The sequence below is a fragment of the Polyodon spathula genome, unplaced genomic scaffold (genome assembly GCF_017654505.1).
Source record: "Polyodon spathula isolate WHYD16114869_AA unplaced genomic scaffold, ASM1765450v1 scaffolds_69, whole genome shotgun sequence".
Taxonomy (NCBI): Eukaryota; Metazoa; Chordata; class Actinopteri; order Acipenseriformes; family Polyodontidae; genus Polyodon; species Polyodon spathula.
This window is the reverse complement of record NW_024471563.1, coordinates 1738-23222: the sequence shown is the minus strand read 5'-3', so window position 1 is coordinate 23222 and position 21485 is coordinate 1738. Positions and strand designations below refer to the sequence as shown.

Sequence of the window (21485 nt, the reverse complement as noted above, 5' to 3'; positions counted from 1 at the left end):
GATTAGACAAAGGGGCATTCAGAACAGAAAATAGAAGGCACTTTTTTACACAGAGAATCGTGAGGGTCTGGAATCAACTCCCCAGTAATGTTGTTGAAGCTGACACCCTGGGATCCTTCAAGAAGCTGCTTGATGAGATTCTGGGATCAATAAGCTACTAACAACTAAATGAGCAAGATGGGCTGAATGGCCTCCTCTCGTTTGTAAACTTTCTTATGTTCTTATAACTTCTTTCTTCTGCAAATTGTATCAGGATTCGTAGCTTGGAGGGTTTAGGTACCCTTACATATCCTGACTAGGCTGCTGTAGCCCCTCCAGTGGGACTCTCCATTGACTGAAAATCTGAACTAGATAAAACCATTGACTGAGAATAGGGGCTAGGTAACAACGGCACTTTGTAAGGGAGAAAGCTGGTTTCACTCTGCAAGAATGGCTGTGAAAAAAGGAGTCTGTTTGTAAATAAGGAATTCTCACTTTTATAATTCTCAGTTTAACGTGTACCTTGAAACCCTTTTCATGTGTTAATTGGAGCTCATTTAAATTGGCACAGATTCGCAGTTTAACTGTTTAGCCCCTTTTTTGAGACATTTTTGCCACCTTTTAAAATGTGCAAGTCATTGTCATCTAACAGCAATGGGCTTACTCTTAACGCACAAACAAACCTGGCTTACAAAAGTGGACTACACGTGGACAGTGTGGAAGTCAAAAGCAAGGATTGCATCCTTAATAAAATCAGTTAAGATTAAATAACTATTTAAAAGAAGGGTTGGGGTGGCTGTCAACACCAGACAACAATCAGTTTGTGCTGACTGCGCAGTCTCAGTAGTTAAACACCTTACCCACTCACAAAGAGAAAAGATAAGCTGCCTTCTCATTCAAGAAACAGCGAGAGATAGTTTGTTCCTGCAACTTTGCTACCCAATCAGAGCAGGGCAGTGCTCCAATCCAGGTCATGTGACTCAGCTCAATCATTAACTCTGTGTGCTTGCTAGATGAGGCTATTTACCCACAGGCTGCTAAGGTGAAGGAGGGATTGCTCTATAGCTGGGAGCAGTCAGAAAAGGGAGTGCCTGTGCAATTACTCAAGCTGAAACCAAGTTCCTGCAAAGTTTCAGCCATGTCGGACAGGTGGAAGCTTTCACTGTCAGTCTTTATTGAATGCAGCCAGTGCTGGAGGTAATGGAGATTTTACCAGGATCCCATGAAGTGTGGAAATGAAGGCCTCAGTCAGCAGAATGTACAGCTGGGAGGATGAGAGGTACCCCCATGAGGAGAGGCGGTACCAGGATCGTGGGAAGAGTAGCTGGGAGTATGAGGATTATGAGAGGACAGACACTCGCTATAGAGACTACAGGACATACAAGAATTACAACCATCCTGAACAAAATTACAGGGATGATGACAGATCTGGAAAACACTACATGGAATGTGACAGACCAGAACAACAATACAGGGCATATGACAGACCAGAACAACAATACAGGACATATGAAAGACCTGAAAAACAATACAGGACATATGACCGACCAGAACAACAATACAGGACATATGGAAGACCTGAAAAACAATACAGGACATATGACAGACCAGAACAACAATACAGGGGATATGACAGACCAGAACAACAATATAGAGCATTTGACAGACCAGAACAGCAATATAGGGGATACGAAAGATCAGAAAAATACTACAGGGAATATGACTGGCCTGAAAAACGCTATGTGGAACAAAAGGCATATCAGTTGTCTGATGACCATGAAAGACCTGAGAGGTACTGCAAAAGCACAGGGATTGTTGAGCAGGAATGTAACGACTATGAGCGCAGTGGGAAACGCTACAAAGAGTGGAGTGGTGACCTGGAATGTAAGCAACAGAGCGTCCAGGCAGATCGGCTTTCCAGGGAGAATGGCGTTGAACAAGGGAGGTATAACAGCATTGACCGGGCCGAAAAGTCCTGCCAGCACCTGAAACCATTGGATTGTAAATATGATGATCTTGACGGAGAAAAAAGAACAACAGACATAGGATCCTGGGGCAGAAACAACCGGTACCGGAGAACAGCCCCCAGCACTCTGAGACACTCTGAGTTTGCTCTCAACAGAAACAAACAGAAAGGTAAGAACACAGCTTTATTACAGCCCCGCAGAGTCAAAGGATCCTTCTGTTAAACAAAAAAGAAAAAGAAAGCACGGCAGCATTCAAAAGATATGTATACAGTTCTCTTTGAAAGGGTAAAAGTTTCTAGAATGGAAACCGGTCCAACAGGCTGTGCTCTCTCTCTCTCTCTCTCTCTCTCTCTCTCTCTCTCTCTCTCTCTCTCTCTCTCTCATTTTACAGTACAGTCATATTATGAAATTTTTTTGTTTTTCAAAAAGAACAAGACCAATACCACCGGAATAAACCAGGTTGACTTTTCTTTTTACGACATAGATAATGTGGTAGCTCAGTATCTGGTGCATCAGTCTGTCTAGTATCTGCCTCTTATTATTTGTGGAAATTACAAGACTTTTGCTAACTTAACTAGGTAGGGCACTTGTTTCATCAGCATATCTATAACCTGGTTTGCAGATATTGGTGGTGTTGCAACCTGTCCAATATGTGTAGTGCAATTGCAGTAAAAGCTTTGCATTTTATTTCATTAAACATGTGTGCCTCCTCCTCATTAAGTTTTTTTTTTTTTGTGCAAAGCTGTTTTATTTTCTTTTTTTCTTTTAAAAGCTTGCAAGCAAGGGCAAGTTAAAAAAAATTTCCACTGAACCAATGTATGATTTGAGCCGTAAGAAGGAAAGCTTTTCTGCATGGGTGCTTTGGGGCTGTGCTGAAACATGCATTGTTTGGAAAGTACTTTATGCTGATTTATGATTAATGACCTTGGCTCCAGTTTTGGGTAACTCCTATTCTATGAATTGGGGGCGTTAACTTCCATAGTTCTGTGCGTCTTGAAGATCTGGCAACAACCACATTCCTTTAAAGTTGTTGTGTTGGTGTTTAGGAGGTGGAATTTACCCTCCCCCATCCCAATCCTATCCTACCCTTCTCAGAGTAGCACCAGTAATCTCAGGATTGCGTCATTATTGCATGACTCAAAACATTCTCAGTCTTGGCATCGGAGCAGTTCAAGATCTGTTTGAGATAGTTTGCAAGATCAGTTGAGTCTAAAGGCACATTGAGTAAAAAAGAAATAAGGATCTGTTTGTGCTGCTTTCAGAAGAACTAATGTACACCCAAGTGCATAAATTGCTCTGTGTTGAAGAGTCTTATCCGGAGCTGGAAAATTCAAAACCTGATTTGAACTGAGACCAAAACCGGGAAGTTAAATTTGACGTAAAATCCCCAACTGGAAATCCCTTCGCACCATGCAGGTCCTGTGTTTCCTGGTTATCTTCTTCAGTAAACCCTGTTGCAGGCAGACCGTGCATTTCTTTAGAGTCCACATGACGGAGAGTCTGGAAAGGGTGTTACAGAGGGTTTCCCTGCAGAAGCTTGAACTCTGCTTTATTGACAGGATGCTGAAGAAGGGATCCTGTCCAGAACAGCAGCCCTCTCCCCCTCCCACAGACACACACATATACACTTGATCTGCTTTATAGAAACCCATGGGAATGGCCTGCCACGACTTACCTGCTAAATGTTTGTTCTTGTATTCAGTGTCCAGCAGACTGAATGCAACCCCTTCCCCCCCTTTTTCCTGCATAAATTAAGTTTAAAACCAAAAAAAAAAAAAAAAAAAGTTTCAACTGTTTTCATGTTGCTACTGTAAGCACTGACTCACTCTGCTTCATAGGCCAACCTGTTAGCCACAGCCATATTGTATTAGTCATAGAGTGACGCTAGTTTCTAAGGGGCTTGGAAATCCTCATTGGCAATGATGAATTGATACAGTGTACTGGGCTAATGCAGATGCAGCTATGTTGCACCTGAAAGGGTTTATTTCCATGTAGTAGCTTTCATTCTTGAAGCTGAAGTAAAAACAAAATCTAGTGGTATTTTAAAACTGGTAGAACAGGATATCTATCTGATGATTCTTGCTGACCTTAAGAATACATGGATTAGTATCGGGTTAGCTACATTTTATTATTTTTATTTATTTATTTTTTTAAATACTGACCCAAAGGGAAACCTGTGAACTTCACACCATGCATAAAAAATTATATTAAGAACCAAAAAAAAAAAAGTGCACTGAGCAGGCAATTTGAGAAACAAAAGGAAAGTATCCTTGCAGTTGAAAGCCCACATTCTAGAACAGGGTTACCGTTGCTTTTCACTGGAAGACCTTTTAATAGTGACCTCCTTTGTTCCTCAGAAACACCATGTTCCCATGGAAACCAGTTCATGTTTCAGGCGTCTGGATTAAAAAAGAATGATTGTCCTTCACATAAAAAAAAAAAAAAAAACTGCAAGGTACTTGCATGCCTACTCCCCTGACAATAAGCATGACAGAGCTGCAGTGTTCATTTGCAAGACGTTAACATTAATTCATTGTTTATCTGTGTGACATAAACAAAAAACAGAGACAGAGAGCATGCCAGTTACTATGTTATTTCTATTGTGTGTGTGTGCGTTTGTGTCACACAGAATACGCTCATTTGTTTACATGTAAGAGTGGTCTCACGTCACTGTCATGTACAGCATTGGGACTCAGGAAAGGGAAAGGCAGAATGCTGTTGTGTTTATTCTGAGGTTATTAGATAGACTGATGAACCATGAAGAGCAGGTAGTTAGCTTGCTTGGCATCTTGGTTGCACTACAAAGAAAAGGGCTTTGTTCTGTGGAGGAAATTCAGATTTTCCTCAATGCATGTTTGTGTTTATTAATTTTATTTAAGGGCCTCTGTGATTGTGGTTGTGTGCAGTTACACCATGTTTACTGTCTGTTCAGTTGAAATGATACAGTAATAGTTGTGGCTCCACATTATAGTGCTTGCCATCAATGTGTGGCTGATAAAACAAATGTTTATAAAGTCAATTTGCTGTTGTGTAACCTGACAAAGGAAATGCCAATTCTAAGCAACAACATTTTGAAATAAATGTTGACCTTCCCTTTTGCAACGTAAGGACTAGGGGGTAACAACACAGTCGTCTCATGATACATAAAGCGCATAAAGTATTGTATGTCATGAGTGTGTATCGCGATACGTAGGATGGCCCTAACTTGTATGATGCATAACAAGATCAAATTATCTTTTAATGACGCACTATTTTGACCAGGGGAGTATGGATTAACACCAACTATAAAACACACTTTATTCAAGAACCACTTGGTGAACTACAACGAGCTATGTTGAGCTTTTAGTACCTCTATTACAATATATCATCTATAGAAAGTATCACGATTCAGAGATTTTCAATTTTAACCTTCATAATTCCCTGCTGTTTTAAGTTTCCATGCAAGTTTTACAAAAAATACACATGCCTCTTTATAAAATACTGTCATTTTAAAAACTCTGTAATCTAATCCTGAAAGGCATTTAATTCCCCAAACTGCAAGTTTGACAATATCTTTCTACAATATCTATCTTTTAAATTTGAATATAAGTTGAGCTGTAGTAGATCATCTTCTCAAACTCTTAAGAGAAAGCTTTAGTTCATAATACATGGCAGAAATCATAACTAAAGTATAACTTAATTAAATAATTCTATGCTTTAACCCTATGAAGTAATGTATTATTGCGAATAATGCATTTGCTTCCAGTACAGTAAGTGCAGTCCCTGGTGGTCTGGGTGATATGTCATACTCCCTGCTTGATCAGCATTACAGGGGAGACTTCATTTGAATACAACGAACAGAGAGTGGCTATTTGGGTTCGTTGTTCGCAATGCAATCTGGGGGTTGGGATGATGGGCAGGTCATCCTGAGGGGAGTTGGAAAGGTTGGAACTGGATTAGTGCAATACTGCACAGCTGTTCTAATCTGGTTCACCCGTTTTAATTACAGACATGCTTTCCACCTGTCGTTCACATTGAACCCCTAGGTACACAAGGAACATTTGTGAATTGTGCAATGCATATCTTGACACACACATTTTAAAACCTGTCATTGCTTAACTCTTTAAAGTATCTGTGCATTGTGAGCTCTCCTGCTGTGCTGTCAAGCAATCCAATCCAGTTTCTTTCTCTGTGCTCCGGTACCGGGTTTTGCCTGCCGTCCATTCATGTTCAATGGATTGTGTGTGACCTCGGAGGTTCCCAGCTATTCTCATGTTAATACATTCATCTTGGAGATAGAAAGGCGTTTCTGTTAGGAGACTGAGTGATCCACAAGGATACAGTCTGGCAGGGAGTCAAGAGAAGGTTTTTTCTGTCCGTTTTAAGTCACACTTTGAACCATGGGGAAAGTAGTATTTGTTACACCTGAGACTCCCAAGTTAATGTAGCAGCTGGATGGAGGTAGGTTAAAGCAACACTTGATTTATAAGAGCGTTTCTTAAAGGGACAGTCGTCACCATGCAGTCGTGTGCTTTGGAGAAGAACAAATAAGTTTACGATTTTTAAGTTTTATATCACTGAGTGTTTTACATGAAACAAGTTAATCTTGTATAAAAAAAAAAAAACCTAGCCTCACAACAAATTCATGAGAAAGCTCTCTTAAGCACATGAGAGCACATTGCGCAGCTAGTTGTTACTGTGCTTTTGTTTTTGTATTTGATTGAAAATATATATATATATATATATATATATATATATAATATTATTTCAGACATATTTCAGAATGGAAAGTAGAAATGAAATGTGATTTATGTCATGCCTCGTACTGGTTCATCTTTATTAGCACTGAACCAAACGTTGCATGTCTTTTATCATATTGTTGTCATTACTGTGTGATATTGCAGAGGTGCACAGTTCTTTCAAAGCAGACTACCCTACCGACAGTGGAAGAACTGGTAATAACCATTTGAACAGAGGCTAGCTCTGAACCGGGAACAGCTGGGATGACAGTTAAACTGGAACTAAACCACCGAATGAAAGAATGGAATTGTTTTAATAGTGTTACACAGTAGTTCTTAAACTCAGAATTACTCAGTGTTTCAGTAAAAATGATATGATTTCAGTATTTTGTATGTGAACTGAGGTGAGTTACAGATAATATACTGTACTGTAGGCAGTAGTAATTATGCCTAGATAGGCACTTGCGATTTTTTAAAAGATTGTTGCCCTTTGTGTTTTGAAATCAAAGTAGAGGTTCACCAGCTTCTTTTAAAAACAGTTCGAATAGGCACTTGGGCTGAAAACTGTGGAACAGTAAACTGCAGACATGTAATGCATATTGTCTGTAGGCATCACAAGGCCCTTATGTCACCACAACCTACATTACACAATGTGTTTTAGTTTCCAGAAATTTATGGGGGCCCCTGGGCAAACTCTGCAGACCCCCAGGGTTCACCAGCACCTTGTTTTAGTATAGTATAGTATAAACTGTAGTGATTAACATCTGTATAGTGTACTGTAGTGATTAACATCTGTATAGTATAATATAGACTGTAGTGATTAATGTGTACTTGTGTATAGTATTAAATCTAAAGGGAAAAAAACTTAAGGTAGCTTTTCTTTAAATTTTTTATTTTATAGAGAAATCCTTAAAAAATCTCAGGGCTATAATGAGGATTGCTGTTGAAACTCTAGCAGACAGTGGGGCTTTTAAAGAAAATTAATAACGTCCGTGCCAATGATTTCCTGTAAATATGAGCTGGTCTCTTGGATTAATACAGAGTCCATTGTGTTAGCTGGAGATTTAAATGTTACCCATTCACCAGACCACCAGCCTGTAGAATGTATACTTTATCTTCACATTCGCATGGAAGAATGTTTTAGTTGATTGAACTGGCAGTCTGCTGTGGGCAGAGCGTTTTGTCTGCTGTATTTGCATATTTACTGGTTAGTGTTAAAGCCAAGGCAGAGACAGAAAGTCTGTGCTACTATAGGACAGTAGATGTATTGGTTTGTTGTGCCAAGTTTTGGTATCCATTCCGTGAACAGTGGTTTCACAGACATCATAAGAAAACACCAGGGTGTGAGGTGAAATTGTCTCTGTTTTGCTACAGGGAGGTGCAGTAAGTAACAATACATTTCAAACATGTTCTTCTGAAAATGAGAAAAGCTCCTTTATTTATGCAACTAATGTATCTTGTGCAAAACTTTTTTTTTTTTCTTTTCTTTCCGGCATCACATAATATACTGCTTATGAAAAACATTGGCTTGTGAGGCAGGATTTTAGAAATAATACCATAGAGGAGTGGTACTACACTGACGCTATGCATTGTCACCTCTGATAAATTATCAGTTGCACTGATGCAAGTCCCAGCATGTAGCATTCATGGACCTCTTTGTCATTTTAGGGGGTTAGATTGGGATACAGTGGAGGTGCATTTACCACACTTGCATTTAACGTGCATCTGGAGAACTTCATGCTAAACTGTGATGAAAATTGGTTAGGGAATTGCATTGTTTAGCACATGTGTTGAGTTTGAGAAGATGAGGCTTTAAAGAGGACCCTTTGTATCTGTCCATTGTTATGTATGCACTGCTACCTTTCCATTTTACAGGAGCAAAAAGCAAATGTAGGTCAGTGTGATTTACTTTTTTATGATACCATTGGGCAGTTCTGTAGTTGCAGCTATGGCATGTTCTGGATGTCACTGTTGCAATAGAACTCTGTCATTGTGTTGGATGCTCTTCTGATCTTTGTTATTGAACAAACAAATGTAATCCATAAAAAAAAATATTAACCAAGCTTTTAACTTTCCTCATTCACAATACAGGAGCTTGGTAATACCCGTGGTTTACGTCTGGAGGTTGAAAATAGCTAAAAGTGGTAACATATAAAACTGGAGAGAGAGAAAAACGCACTGCTTTCCAACTATTCTCTAGTGGCCTGTTCTAAATCTGCAACCCTGCTGCATTGTTTACAGACAAGAGCATGCTTCTAAACTAAATCGACTGGAGAATCATACCTGTATACAGTGTATCTGCCTGTCTTTGTTATTGGTTCCCTTCATTTACTACATCCCATGGCAAATCATCTTGTTTATGAGTGTCTTGTGATATAAGTAAAAAAGTGCTTTCCATGAAATCCTTTCTGCTGGTAAATGACTCACAGCAATAATTGCGGATAACGATATCAGTAACTCCAGGACCATTGCTGATCAGGACAGAGCAGTAACAGGGTGGTGTCATTAATGTAAGACAGATGGCCTGTGGATCAGATAGCACTGCTCTGTTCAACAGCTGGAACCAATAATCAGACATGGACGTGGATTTCTCAGCGTTCGTTCCCCGGTGGGGGGGGGGGGGGAGTGTGAAGTGATATATGAAGTAATAGACCATGCAAGACACTGTCTGGTTGTTCTTGACACTAGTTTCACAGCAGTAGTTCCATGTTGTGATATCACAGCAGTTTTATATTGCACATGAGGTTACCCCAGTGGTATATGTGAGGTCTTTGAGATTGCCATATCAGTACATTGTGCTATTACAGTGCTTGTGTAAAGGAAGCTGGTCTTAGCTCGGTTGTAACCTGTCTCATGCAGCTTAATGGCACAGAACAAGCATTTTTATTTTGTTTTCTTTTGCAGTTTAAATTTAGAAAAGCTGCTTCTGAGTTAAGGAGCATTCAGGAACATACATTGCAACTGGCCATCCCGGAACATCTCTGATGCATGGTCATGATTTACTGTAGGTTTTTTTTTTTCTTCTGTATTTCTAAATGACTGAGGCTCTGCTGATAAACAGAAATGCGTAGACGCACGCTCTTAAGCAATGTGTATAAATCAGATTGTGACGTAAAAGTCTTATCTACACTGGCTCCTTGTTTGTTTAAGGATTTATTTTCAGTAAAACATGCACAAACCCAGGCTGTTTTCTGTGTTCGCCCTACCCTACAACATTGTTTTAATTTGATTGTTAACAGGATCACTGTACCCAGTCTTTTTCTCACCAGTTTCTGTCTGTAAAAACAGTTGCTTGAATCTCAGCGTGAACTGCAGCAGTCTGTTTGCAAGACAACGCTTGAGTTATTACTGCACCCTGTTTTTTTTTTGTTTTTTTTTCTTCAACTTCACTAACATTTTTTTAAAACTAAAATGTAATTGTACGGGTAGAGGAAATGTAGACTTATCTGAAAGAAAAAAGACAGTACATACAATGCAGTTTAGACTTGCTGAACTACTTTCAAGCGACATAAAAAAAACTAAACATTAGAAGAAAAAAAAGCTGAAAATGCAACCACTTCTAATCCCTGCTTTTTCACTCAACAAAGCATCTTATATATACACACACACACATACATACATACTGTTCCAAAAATGATTTATACAAAAGTAAATAAATATACAGAAACTGTTTAGTCACTCCTATTCATTACTCTGAATCATTTTCAACACAGGGTTATAGATAAGAGTAAACCTTTGCTCAGGAAACCAAGCAGCAATTACAAATGGTGTACAGTAGTACTGTATGTAGTTACTCTGGATCTGAATATCCCAGCAGCAACAGTGGATGTGTTGGAACAGTTTCCAGCCAACATTGTACCAAAGCTCAGAGTATAAGGATAAAAAAAAGTCTATTGCCTTAACATTGCACTCCGATACCTTGCCTTACTGAATATATTTGTATGTCCTCGAGTGATCATTTAGGTCATTGTTCAATGCAAAGCGTAACAAAATACATTGACTGTTAGCTTGGCTCAAAAGCGGGACGTGAGCTCTCCCTATGCATCATCCACTTTAATAAACGAGTGCTGTGAATGTTACAGGGACCAAGCTGTTGTTTCCATTACCGTTTGTGCCTCTTAGAGATGACTCTGCTCACAGCAGACCCTGCTTCCCTGGAGTCGACGCCTGTTACAGCCCCCAGCGCCAGTCCCGAGCAGAGGATGATGGAAAAGAGGTCCAAAGTGATTGAAGAACTCCTGCAGACAGAAAAGGATTACATCAAAGACATGCAAATGTGTGTCCAAGAAATAATCCATCCACTGCAAAGAAAACAGGTACAGTACTGCAGAGAGTTTTCACTGGCTTCACTTGCTAATGCACACATAGCCATACCCTACCAATTACTTTGAAATCAGTTTTGTTACTTTTGAACCTGAGCACAATTAATGTTGTATAATATATTATGTATATATAGATATTATATATATATATATATATATAATATATACATATATATATATATTATATATATATATATATATATATATATATATATATATATATATATATATATAATTTTATAATTTTTTTTAAATAGCATAGAATGAGACTATTTGGAATTCACCTGTTTTCTGAGATTACCAGCTAAGCCTCCTTTTGGCTGTTACAGAGCAGATGTAATAAGCAAGCGAACTCGTGTATATTACAACTGTTCTGTCACAGCTAAAAACAGGCTTCATGTCTGGCATTAATGGGATAGAATGTGTCCTTTTAAGATGCTTGTTTCTGCATCCTTGGCATTGGCACACAACAATTAGCATGCCTGATCTCCTGCTGGAAATGCATTGGAGTAAAAGAATGTAGCTTCAGACATACATTCATAACAGCAGTTAGTTCATGTGTGTTCTAGCATGCTTTTTTAAAAAAAAAATTTCATGCAGGTGCAGAACATTGACTTTGATGGTCTCTTTGGCAATGTTCAGATGGTGATTGATCTCTCAACACGTTTGCTTAAAGATCTGCAGGACACAGAGTCAATAGGTATGACTGGAGTTTGTAAGTGCAATAATGTTCTCAAGTAGGGAAAAAAAAGACTAGATACGTGTTTTTACTACTAGCTTACATTAATTTGTTATCGTCAGCAGTCTTGTGTTGCATACAGTAACCGCTGGATAATTGAGCACCTGTTTAATTAAAGGCAGCTGTTTAACAGTCAGTGTATGCTGCAGATAAATACTAGCACACAGATTTTTAAACAGTGTGATGCATGTGTTTTGTGTTTAGTTATTCATTGATGTGTTATGTGTTGATTTGCTTGACAGGAAGAGTATTTGTGGAATATAAGACCGAGCTGGAAGAGGTGTATAAAATCTACTGTCAGAACCATGATGATGCTATTGCTCTTCTGGAGGCATATGAGAAAGATGAGAGCATCCAGAATCACATTCTAGAATGTCTGGAGAAGCTCAGGTAACGTTGCTGTTGAATGACAGTAGAGATGGATTGTTCTGCACAGCCTTTAAACAAGATGGACACTCTTGTTGGTGTGTGGTGGTTTTGCCTGTGGCACAAGGTGTGTGTGTGGACACTGGGTTGGATGAGATTTGCTGGATGAAACCCTTTTAAATCCATAAATTGCAACCATGCAGATCCAATAAGGTCTTGGCTTGGATTCAGGTTTGTCTCAGTTTCCTTTGTCACCTGCTTCTAGGGGTAAAGTGGGGATTAGGAGTGTATCACACATTCCTACCTTACTGTACTTGTCACCTTTTATTGGAGAGCTTTACTGTCATCATCTGGGGCTTGGCTAGCTTGAGCAGCCAGATCACCAGGCTCTAATGATGAAGGCAAGTGCCACACAGGTACCACACTGCCCAGTGGAACTATGACTGTGGTACATTGGATTGCATTGTCATTTACAATGGTATTTAATACACGCTGCCTTTACCAGACACCCAGGATGCTCATATATAAAGGATTTTTAAAATAGATATGCAAATGTTATTCCAGCTGAGTTTTTAGGCTTTCCACACCCTTTAATAAAATAAAAAAGGGTATTTTGTTCATGCACTATATGAATAAAGCATCACATTATCATACGGTAGACTTGGTTGGCATTTATTCTTTTTTTTATGGTTATTTATGATCCTGGGTTGGTTTTAGCTAGCACTCGAGCAGGGGTCCACAGCCACTCCCGTTGTTAAGGCACAGAACCAGTGTTAACATTGTAATACAGCTGGAGTCGTTTCCAATCTCCTGTGGCTATCACTTATCGTGTTCTTTTTTTTAATCTTTGTCCATTCCTCTGTCTCGCTTGTTTTCTTAAGTTAAAAGGTCAGCAACGTTGGCTACAATACATTTTATTAATTCCAGCATAATTTTTTTTATTTATTTCTCTATCGGTTTCCTTTCCGTTTCAACCTCTCCCTGTAGCTTAAATGCAGTGGAGCACAGAATGCTAGGTTTTGATAGCTTATTTCTACTTCAAATGATCATTTGCTCATTTTATTTATTTTATTTATTTATTTATTAAAGACGGGAACAAACAACCCAACACCTGTAGTTAGGGCGGGCGAGTCGTGCCCCCAAGTGTTAAGATGTTTCTTGTTTCTTGTTAGTTTTACAGTTGCGATTTGGTAATTCAGAAAATATAAATGCTCAAATTTACAATTTTCCCAGCAAGCTCTTCAAACGTCTATCTGTGTTGATCCCTCAAAGACCTGAAAAGTTCCCATATAACTGAACCTGAAAACTTGGGAAACTAAGCGTGATTTAAAAAGTGGTTTGTTTTTGTTTGAGTTCAAGGCAACTCTGCAGCTGGGGGGGGGGGGGTGAGGTGCTCCTCTGTTGTTTTGTTAACCCTTTCCGTTTCTTTCCTTTTCTATACACGATGATTACCTTATCTACGCAGGGCAGTGTATCGTGAGTGGTAAGTCTCCCCCTGCTGGCCTCTGCATGCACAGCTTCTGACTGCATGTTGTCTCATTAACTCTTTAAAATGGATTGTGTGTACAGGACATTAATATATAACCTTCATTGATTTGAGAACTCTTCATTGTGTGTGGCTTTCTGATGCCAGTTTGTGATTTGTTGTTATCATAGCGAAACATGTCCAAAATAGTTGTCACTGAACCACAGAAAACAGGTTTCTGTAAAATAAAATAAATATACCTTGCAAAACGATGCTTATTTATTTCAGCCACCTAGTGGAAAGTGACTGAATTGCACTAACATGTCTCTTGTTTTACCCAGTTTATGCATTCTGCAGTTATATTTGATTTTTATTAACTGTGTCACATGTTATGAAAAATCCATCTGGTATTTTTTTTTTTTTTAAACCCTATACGTAGAATGTTTATACTTTTTGTTTTTAAAATCTTTAAATTTTGTTAAGTGTAAATTAAAAATAAATTGGTAACGCTTTATATTGCATGGCATAAATTAATATTAAATAGATATGTAATTGCATATTAAATTAATGTTACATTTAATATTTGATAAATATGCAACAGCTGGTTTCTAGCTAAATATTAACCAAATGTCAATTGAAAATCTAATTGCATATCATGTCTATTTATATTGCGTTTTGTTACCCTTGAAAATATGTAATAATTTTCCATTGTTTACATGTTTTTAATTGAAAATACAGTCAATCTGACTTAAATGTTAATGGAAAGTAACAAGGAATAACGCAGTAGTTACAGAATAAGTTCAAAAGTTTGAAATCTGCACTGTTTCCATGCAGGTTATTAAAGATCCCTTGATTACTATAGCCTGCTCTATTCAAAGAAAGCTGCATGCGTCTGCTGGCTGGCAATGCCATTGATTTGAAGTGTTTGTTGTTTTTTTTAAGATTCATGCTATTTGCCTGCATAAACCCACCATTTCTCTTCTTTGCAAACAGGGGTAAGACGAACTACATCAACCTGGGTTCGTTCGTGATCAAGCCGGTGCAGAGAGTGATGCGCTACCCGCTGCTGCTGATGGAGCTCCTGAGCACCACGGCAGAGTCGCACCCAGACAAGAGGCTGCTCGCCGAGGCCGTGGCCTGCGTCAAGGAGATCAACGTCAACATCAACGAGTACAAGCGCAGGAAAGACCTGGGTACGAGCCGGGGGGCGAGGTTCAGGACGTTACTGAGCTGAGATTAATGAAGCCGCACGCAACTCCATCTAGACCAGCAATTCAGAAACGGATCCCACCGCTTCCATATTGCTGGTGCTAAAGGGCTGTAGGGGCTCGTCACCGCTAAGGGGGTACAGAGATTGAACCTCTCTAGCTCAAGTGAATATGTTCTAATTTGCTATCCCCTGTGGTACGTACAGACACTTGTTTCAAGGTGCTGTTCTACATCATGTGGATGTACTTGTTAGGGTTGGGATCAATTCCATTTTCGTTTTGGACCTGACGCTGCTTCACCTGTATGTGATGACATTGTTAAAACCTTGGAGGGGAGCAATGTAGTTGACTGCAGCGTTGTACTGACAGCTTGTTTCCATGTTGTGTGCACAGTTGTGAAGTACAGAAAAGGGGAGGAGGCGACTCTGATTGATAAGATCTCCAAGCTCAGCATGCACTCCATCGTGAAGAAGACCAACCGAGTCAGCAGCCACCTCAAGCACCTGACAGGCTTTTCACCACAGGTATGACAGCTCTCTACAGCAACGTGTTGCATCTAGCTCCCTCCATTCCTCTCTCTCTATCTCTGTCTTTCTCTCAGCTTAAAAAGTGAGCGCAAAAAGAGTCAGCTGAATTTTCTGTATATCTTGTTATCAAACATATGGCAACCATTTTCATGGTAATACACAAAACCCTTTTAAAAGTCAAGTCGGAACTTTGTTTGAACTGTTTTGCATTTTGTTTTGCATGTTTTCAGCTTCAAGTAAAGGTTTTATTTCTTGCTTTTTTTTTTCTCCTTGACAGATCAAAGATGAGGTATTTGATGAGGTGGACAAGAGATTCCGGATGCAGGAGAGATTGATCAAGTCCTTTATCAGAGATCTCTCTCTATATCTGCAGCACATCAGGGTAGGTGTGTATAGATTAAGTGGAAAAAGGGCAAATGCATGCATAGATGAGTTGGGCCAGTAAAGAAAGTGTTGTGAACCCCATATTCTTACTGGCTTTTATGACATGTTAAAATACTTTTTAAAAATGTTCCTTTGCTTTTTAAAACTAGATTTGTATTTGGTGGCTGGTATTATATAATGTTATCCATACATAGAATGTGAATATTTAAGGCTTGTAAAAAAAAAAAAATACTGCATGTCCTACATTGTTTTTTTGTTTATTTTTGTGTATTTCAGGAGTCCGCGTCCGTGAAGGTTTTGTCCGCTATAAGTTTCTCTGACATTTACTCGGAGAGGACCCAGACAGATCTGGAAAGTTTCCAAAAGGCACACAGATGTATCAGTGACCAACGTTTCACCGGTTTTGTAAGTAATAGCAAACACATTCAATTCAAAATAATTTTGTATAGTTCACTCTGCCACAAGAGATCCAAATATAGTAATTACACACATCCATTCCCACTTCTTGAATTATTCTGGAGTTGCACTATAATCTTATAAGAAGCATAATTGCAAGTGATGAACAATGTTGAGATCTACAAAATGAAACAGAAAATCTAATTTGTCTCCTCTGTGCCCCTCAACTCCCAACAGAAAGAAAGGACCGAGAGCCTGGTCATCGCACCCCTGAATCAGCTGCTGACAATGTTTGCAGGCCCTCACAAGCTGATCCAAAAGCGCTTTGATAAGCTGCTGGATTACAACAACTGCAAGGAGAGGGCGGACAAGATGAAGGACAAGAAGACTGTGGAGGAGCTCCAGTCCACGCGGAACAACTACGAAGCCTTGACCGCTCAGCTCCTGGATGAGCTTCCCAAGTTCCACTGCGGTGCCCAGGAGCTCTTTACCAGCTGTGTGTGCAGCTTCGCAATGGCACACAAGGAGTTTGTCCGAGTAACCCTGGGGGAACTCAAACCGCTCCTGCAGGTGAGGCGAGGGATCACATTTAAAAAAAAAAAAAAAAAAAAAAAGCGGAAATGCTAAAAAAAACGCATTTTTTGGGACACGCACTTTGCAGTGATATCCCTAGTGGTTAAGAACTGTAAACGGTGAGTGGGAATTCTGAACAGTGCCACTCATCATTAAGTGATTCTCATATTCATTTGTTACATGATGTCCTTAAAACAGCAGTATTGTGTCTTGGTTGCCATAAAAGCCTCTGGTATTGGAATGCTGCAGGTTGATCGCGAACTGAAGTCTTGCCATAATAATAAGCGAGTATATTGTTTATTCAGCGGCTTGGTAGATGTAAATAAAAAAGAGAGAAGTAATTTGTATATTGTAGGTGGCAGATTCTTTTGATTTGTTTGGGTTTTGGTTACCATCTGATTCTGTCAGCGTTTGAATAAAATCAGTGAAAACCAAGTATAATGAAAAGGCACATGGGAAACAAAATTGAACAGGGCAGAGTGATTTATGTGATTATTGACAAAAAGGCACATCACACAGATTCAGGTGTCAAACAGGCACATTGGAAGTTTTGAAGAGGTATTCTATACTGTAATTGCATCCCAACATCATCCTTCATATGTCTCTCTCTTACTGCAGCTCTCCGGGGTGATTAGTACAGATGGGAAAATCATTTCTCTTTTCCAAACAGCAGCACAGCCGAGTGCTCCAACAGGTTGCAGTGTTTTAGCTTTTTCCCTGAGAGCCAGGGGTCACACAGCGAGGAAAAAGGTTTTGAAAGGAACAACTTGGAGCCTCAGTCCTCCAGGAAACAGCTTTTAGGGCCGGTGAGTTCTGCATTCCGACAGCAGAACTGCTTTGTGATATTACAGTGCATTCCAACAGCAGAACTGCTTCATGATATTACAGTGCATTATGAACAGCAGAACTGCTTTGTGATATTACTGTGCATTCTGACAGCAGAACTGCTTTGTAATATTACAGTGCATTCTGACAGCAGAACTGCCAAGTCATGAATATTACAGTGCATTCTGACAGCAGAACTGCTTCATGATATTACAGTGCATTATGACAGCAGAACTGCTTTGTGATATTACTGTGCATTCCAACAGCAGAACTGCTTCATGATATTACAGTGCATTATGACAGCAGAACTGCTTCATGATATTACAGTGCATTCTGACAGCAGAACTGCTTTGTGATATTACAGTGCATTCAGACAGCAGAACTGCTTTGTGATATTACAATGCATTCCAACAGCAGAACTGCTTCATGATATTACAATGCATTACAACAGCAGAACTGCTTTGTGATATTACAGTGCATTCCAACAGCAGAACTGCTTCATGATATTACAATGCATTACAACAGCAGAACTGCTTTGTGATATTACAGTGCATTCTGACAGCAGAACTGCTTTGTGATATTACAGTGCATTCCAACAGCAGAACTGCTTCATGATATTACAATGCATTCCAACAGCAGAACTGCTTCATGATATTACAATGCATTCCAACAGCAGAACTGCTTCATGATATTACAGTGCATTCTGACAGCAGAACTGCTTCATGATATTACAGTGCATTATGACAGCAGAACTGCTTTGTAATATTACTGTGCATTCTGACAGCAGAACTGCTTTGTGATATTACAGTGCATTCTGACAGCAGAACTGCTTCATGATATTACAGTGCATTCTGACAGCAGAACTGCTTTGTGATATTACAATGCATTACAACAGCAGAACTGCTTTGTGATATTACTGTGCATTCTGACAGCAGAACTGCTTCATGATATTACAGTGCATTATGACAGCAGAACTGCTTTGTAATATTACTGTGCATTCCAACAGCAGAACTGCTTCATGATATTACAATGCATTATGACAGCAGAACTGCTTTGTAATATTACAGTGCATTCTGACAGCAGAACTGCTTCATGATATTACAGTGCATTCTGACAGCAGAACTGCTTCATGATATTACAGTGCATTACAACAGCAGAACTGCTTTGTGATATTACAGTGCATTCCAACAGCAGAACTGCTTTGTAATATTACAGTGCATTCCGACAGCAGAACTGCTTTGTGATATTACAGTGAAGGTGTTCCCATGGAGGGGTATGAGCTGTTGAATCTGCAGTCAGGTTATGGGACTGATGCACAATAAGAGGGCATTGATGCTAACTGGGTTTAGCTGCACACGCAGAGAGTATCCATTGAGAAAGAACTCGACCAGTTCTAGCAGTGCTTTCCTTCTCTATCCTGCTGCAGCCTAACTATGTGCTGCAGACAGAGGAGCACCGTGCAGCCCTGCTGTCCCGGTACCCCCCGGAGCAGCTCTGCCAGGCTGAGCGGAACTTCAACGCAGCTCAGGACCTCGATGTGTCTGTGTTAGAGGGGGACATCGTTGGTGTTATTAAGCAGCAGGATCCCATGGGCAGTCAGAACCGCTGGCTCATAGACAATGGAGGTAGGTGCTGCTTCAGTACAGAGCCCAACCCGATTCCGGGTCGAGAACAATATTTGGAACATTTGAATTACATTTGTTTACAGTGCATGCATGACCACAGCATCATGACTTTCTGTTGCAACAAAACTAACAGGCTAATTACATATTGATATTGTACGTGGTATTGTACATTTTCACTTAGCAGGGGTAGTATGACTAATTTGATGTTTGCCGTTGAAACTAATAATGTCCTTTCATTACTCCAGTGACGAAGGGATTTGTCTACAGCTCATTCCTTAAGCCTTACAATCCCAGAAGAAGCCAGTCCGATGTTTCGATAGGAAGCCACTCCTCCAATGAATCTGGATACGGGGGTTCCTCTCCAGTCTTCTCACGGCAGAATAGCAACAGCACATTAACTTTCAGCTCCGACGCTACGTCTGTAACGTTCTCCACCCTGCAGTCCCAGAAACCCTGCCAGGACTCCGGCACTTCATCCCGGTCAAATCCACCCGAGGGCTGTTCTTCCAAGCGCTGCAATAATAGAGAGACCACACTGCCGCTGTGGACCCAGAGTAATCACAAGGACCTGTCGGACTCTGCTTCCGAAACAGACTCCTGCTCCTCGCTGAAGAGTACCCGGACTGACTTTGCACCGAGAAGCAGTCAGATGGAAATGTTCAGTCAATCGGATGTGGCCTTTGGCTCTGTGATGAGGAGAAATGGAGACACTGGGCTGAGAACTGTGTCCTTTCCTTCAGACACGACTCCTCCGGAAAAGGGGAGTGATACAGACGGAAATCAGGTCATTTATTTGTTTTAATTCAAAGCACTTGGCTATGAGGACCTAAAGCGATTAGAATCATTTGTGAAATTAGTTCTAGAGGGTTAATGCAATCCAATTATTGTTGTTGGGTGCAGACAGGCAAGGCTGACTGAAGAAGATATTTGAAAGTGTGCTTTGAATCATCTGTTGTGTCCAGTGCTGTCTTCAGTGCTTATCGCAGTACAATACCTGCAGTAGCAACAAAACAGTATTTGGATTCGGTGTCACTTTTGAATGTCTGTTTTGCTGTGGACGTTTGTTATCTCTCTCATAGCGCATGGAGAGTGCTAAAAACTGAACCCTTTGTTTCAGTAGCAGACATGGTATAATTTAACTGCCAGGCTTCCCTCACTGACCGAAGCAGGATTCACTGGCACTGAGAACTGGCAATGCCCTTCCAGCACACACTCTACAATGTTCTTCACTGTGAATCACTGAGCATGCTCCCTTAGAGACAGCAAAGTGGATGTAAATGAGAAACTAAAGTCTGCTTTGTAATATAAGCACATATTGTGACAAAACAATGCCTACTCCAATTTGCTGCTGAATGAAAGGGGTTCCCAGTCACGTTACTGAAAATGTTCTGTGTTTTACTATAGCTTGGGTTTTGTCCTTGCAGAGTAACTAAACGTCTACTTTCTTCTTGCTCTACAGATTTACTACGCCATCTACTCCTTTGATGCACGCTGTGCAAACGAGCTGTCTATTCGTGCTCACCAGCGTGTGAAGATCATTGAATTTCATGACATGAACGGGAATAAGGAGTGGTGGCTGGGAGAGGTGGAGGGGAGGAGAGGGTATGTACCTTCCAACTACATCAGGAAGACAGAGTACACTTGAAGCAACTCTGGAAGCAGGTGGCAAATAAATAGAACTGGTGCCTTATTTATTAAGAGGATCCCTTTGGAGTTGGAAGTGCTTTTTTTGGAATTGTAATGCTGCTGATATGTACAAAATACATGCATCTATAGTTTTTTAATCTTATTGATTGTTTAAGCTACCCATCTTCCTTATTCATGTAGGGATATTTTAAAACACTGCTTTTTTCAGGGTAGAAACAGGACTAAAATGAGATGGTGTAGAAAAGGAATCGATCACAGTTGCAGTTTAACAGTGTTTTTTTGAATGTAGAGAACAAAAATGTGAGCAGTTGAGATCATTTAGAATTTTTTATTTTTATTTTTTATATCTTCATATATATTTATATACTATATATATATATTAGATAATCTATATTATATTTTTTAAAAAAAGAACCATTGCACTTTGCCGGTCATTCAAAACACGTGTATAATTCTCTTGCAAACATTCAGTATCCAAGCTATTAGAAATCTGCTTAAGTCCTTTTTGTTTTTTTTGTTTAAAAAAAAAAAGTCGGAAAATAATAAGACAAACCGTTTTGTTTCTGTCTATTACTTCTGGTCTATACTTGTTACGTATGACATATTTTGACTGTGAAACGCTGAGTAAACCTAGCTTGAAATAAGAAATGGAACATGCTAACACACTCTGTGTAACGGTATCAAACCGTTTTAATGGTGACAGTATTATTACTTACAGTATGCGTTAAAGCAGTTGATCGATCA

The 21485-nt window shown here is 39.7% G+C and overlaps 1 protein-coding gene across 1 annotated transcript; it reads left to right on the top strand.

Annotated features, from left to right (window-relative positions):
• Positions 1 to 994: 994 nt before the first annotated feature.
• LOC121307999 (dynamin-binding protein-like) lies at positions 995 to 20904 on the top strand. The gene is given in 16 exon segments (XM_041240286.1): positions 995 to 2115; positions 10787 to 10980; positions 11587 to 11686; positions 11968 to 12115; positions 13557 to 13574; positions 14550 to 14749; positions 15158 to 15288; positions 15569 to 15673; positions 15952 to 16080; positions 16309 to 16641; positions 17263 to 17310; positions 17312 to 17338; positions 17340 to 17450; positions 18896 to 19094; positions 19340 to 19878; positions 20554 to 20904. Coding segments are annotated over 16 exon segments (3369 nt in total). The 5' UTR covers positions 995 to 1214; the 3' UTR covers positions 20740 to 20904.
• The last annotated feature ends 581 nt before the right edge of the window (positions 20905 to 21485 follow it).